The following is a 3409-nucleotide window of genomic DNA, read 5'->3' on the forward strand; positions in this document are numbered from 1 at the left end:
TTTTCTGATGTATCAAATACTTATGTCATGCAATAAATTGCTAATTAATTATTTAAAAATCAATCCAATGTGATTTTCTGGATTTTTGTTTTAGATTCCATCTCTCACAGTGAAGTGTACCTGTAATAAAAATTACAGTCCTCTACATGCTTTGTAAGTAGGAAAACCTGGAAAATTAGCAGTGTATCAAATACTTGTTCTCCCCATGTATACAAAATTTACCATTTACTATTTTATTTTTATATGCTCAATATCTGTAGAGCACTTACTTTGGTCTTGGGCCACTACCGTCAAGCTTTTACTGCAGAGTTGTGTTCTGTAGTGCAGCTGCACAGCATTCCTGCTGCGAGATGGCTGCCAAAGTTTACAGATTGCCTCACTGAGGTTATCAGGTTTTCCTATTAGCGTTGGGTTTAAATCAGAAATATTGCTTATAGGTGCTTTTCGCTTTGACACAAAAACTCTGCCATTGTCTCGTCTGTTAACGATTCTGTGTGACTCCTGACACTCTGTGTGCTGTGACTTGCTGCTGCTGTACGGAGCAGACGCTTTCAGTTTATAATTGTAGCATCCATCGTTTGATTAAGTATTGATAGTTTTTTTGATTTTGTTTTTTTTACACCAGTTGTGTTGGCAATGGCATTTGTACGACAAAGTTAAAAATAACTTTACACAAAATGCACCTTTTTTAGTTTATAAATTATGTGTACAGTAATTCTATTTCACCATTAATTGATCCCAGAGTCAGGGTTTAAGTAACTTTTTAATCTATGATGGGGTAGCATGATTCATTTAATCTTTAATGAAACAGGAGGGTTAAATGGAAAATCTGAAATTGAAAATATAAAACTTATTCTCTATTAACATTCATACACACAAAAACATGAATGAAGTGAGAGGAGCCACGGGACATCTTTTTGTACCTGTCGGGCCCTGTGGCTTGTCTCAATGCCATGCTTCCTTAGGCAGGCCAGACCACGGGCATCCGGTGAGCTGCCTATATTCCAGTCAGATGTGGCACCACTGTCTATAGCCCACTGCAACAACAGAGAACAAAAAGGGGGCGCTAGCTACTGCTAAGAGAGATGTATAAGTGGGGGGTCATACCTGCCTGGCCACGTGCTTCATGGGCACGCCATGACTCTTCATGCAGGCTTGACCGCGGTGGTCTGGGGGGTTTCCTATCTCATAGGTGGAGGTGGCAGCACTGTCTATCCTCCACTAGACAGAGCAGAGCATGGGGACCAATGACACAGCAAAAATGATTCACTCTCAATTAGTCAGATATGTGTAACTGTATTTCGTTGCATTGTACCTGTACATGTGTGATGACAATAAAGTTGAATCTAATCTAATGTGGAAGGTGATGTTGGAAATTTAGGACGAATGTTCTGAAAGACATCCTGCCCTCATTCATGATCTTTAGAGTCTGCAGCTGGGTTGTTATGTGTATTATTAGGCCTAAAATAGTTAAAAACTAGTTTACTTCAGTAATCTTACTCCAGTTTAGACATTCTTATACCAATGTCACAATTCCCCACCAATACTTTCTAAACACACATTGCTATACTATCAATAACCAGGTGATGTGTGAAAATATCTTTGAAATTATTTTGTGATTATTACCCTACTAAATCTCCATGGATAGTTTTTTTTATTATATGCCACCAATAATTATCTGTTTCTCACCACCAATGTCAATTCTCACATATCACTGGAAGCAGGCTTTGAAAAATGGTAAGTAGTAATATACAGAACATTTCATTTGCAACAAATGTAATTTCTATGCACTTGATGCTTTATTTCTGGAGCTAATTTGATAATTGTGATTTTGAAAAAGCTCTCTTTGTAAATATATTAGCTGAAGATTGTCAGTATATGTCATATTGGACCAATTATAGCGACTTGTATTATACATACTGTTTTGTATGATGTAATAATGAATTAATTATGACATTACCTTATCAACAACACCTGCATCTGTTGCCATCTTCCTAAAGACTGCTTCAGCGATGGGGGATCTGCAAATATTCCCTGTTGAAAACACCATGGCAAACTTTGTCATGTTTAAAAAAAAAAAAAAAAAAACTGCAACAATTTGAACTGAATTTCCAGGGAATACACTGTATCAAAATATATGGTGTTACATTATTACACCAAACGTTAACTGCAACTTTTATTTATTTATTTATCTAACCCTAACCTTTATTATCCAGGTAAACTGTTTGAGAACCAATTCATTACAAACATGACCTGGCAAGAGGCTACAGAAATAAATAGGAACATACTGTCCAACTTACATAGTCAAACACATGAACATAGAACAAGCAACCGAATTATAAAGGAGATAAATATGTCCAACTTTACATAGTCAAACACCTGACCACAGAACAAAGCAACCGAATTAAAAGGAGATAAAACATACTATACAACTTTACATAGTCAAACACATGACACATAGAACAAGCAAGCGAATTAAAAGGAGATAAACATACTATACAACTTTACATAGTCAAACACATGACACATAGAACAAGCAAGCGAATTAAAAGGAGATAAACATACTATACAACTTTACATAGTCAAACGCATGACACATAGAACAAGCAACTGAATTAAAAAAGACAGTCAACGAAAACAGATAAAGATAAAAAAAGATAAACTTCTGAACTAGCTCAGTTAAATTCCAAGTTCCAGTTTTGCAAGGGTATAGCGTTAACAGGATTAACAATTATTGCAAACACTTTGCTGATAAGTAAGAGTCAAAACACATAGACTGTATATCAGTCATATACCCGAGTAACTTTTAGAGTCATAACCAAGCAACTTTCATGATGGACTCTGACCTGTCACAAACTGACATAAGTAAACTTCCGGGATGCTGTGTCACCAAAACTGCTCGCGTCCAGGTATTATAACGTTACTCAGCGTTTCTATAAACACACTAAAATGTTTTAATTTTTAAATTAACAGTTTACTAATTAAATTGGCTTGAGTAAAAGCTGTATATGAAAGCTCACAGCAGCGACTTAGCTAGCTAACGTTAGCTAAAACATTTAAGCTAATGCTCTTTAGTAACCCTTACAGCAACTAAAGAAATTATTAAAGTCTATAAAAAGGTATTCTGGTCGTATGTGGCGTTCGTTTATATCTGTATCACTCTAGGAGGATAACATGAGCTTCTTTGGGGTAAAATTATGTCTCTTACCCAAGCAAACGAACAAAACCGATTTCGTACTAGTGGCCGCCATAGTTGGTCTGAAGGGTCCTGTATGACGCCGCTGGTGGTGGCCAACTAGTGCCTGAGCAAAACGTATTAAAGTTTGAAAAAAAACTCGTGTCGATTACCGTATTAAGGCATTATGCAAATGATGCAGATATGTAACTCTGTCATTTCACATCTGATTGA

At 36.3% G+C, this 3409-nt stretch overlaps 1 protein-coding gene across 3 annotated transcripts in view; it reads right to left on the reverse strand.

The window, feature by feature from the left end:
- The window catches only part of acp1 (acid phosphatase 1), an 18551-nt gene extending 15145 nt beyond the window's left edge, over nucleotides 1-3406 (reverse strand). Inside the window, exons 1-4 of one of the 3 annotated variants that reach the window (XM_032543183.1) lie at nucleotides 3209-3406; nucleotides 1961-2034; nucleotides 1108-1221; nucleotides 924-1037 (exon numbers count right to left, since the gene is read on the reverse strand). In XM_032543183.1, coding sequence (XP_032399074.1) covers nucleotides 924-1037; nucleotides 1108-1221; nucleotides 1961-2034; nucleotides 3209-3251 — 345 coding nt within the window. In that variant the 5' untranslated portion in view covers nucleotides 3252-3406. The remainder of the gene's footprint in view (nucleotides 1-923; nucleotides 1038-1107; nucleotides 1222-1960; nucleotides 2035-3208) is intronic. The other 2 variants (XM_032543186.1, XM_032543185.1) reach the window with 2 other exon arrangements.
- Between the last annotated feature and the right edge of the window lie 3 nt (nucleotides 3407-3409).

The sequence above is a fragment of the Etheostoma spectabile genome, chromosome 18 (genome assembly GCF_008692095.1).
Source record: "Etheostoma spectabile isolate EspeVRDwgs_2016 chromosome 18, UIUC_Espe_1.0, whole genome shotgun sequence".
In the NCBI taxonomy this organism is placed as follows: Eukaryota; Metazoa; Chordata; class Actinopteri; order Perciformes; family Percidae; genus Etheostoma; species Etheostoma spectabile.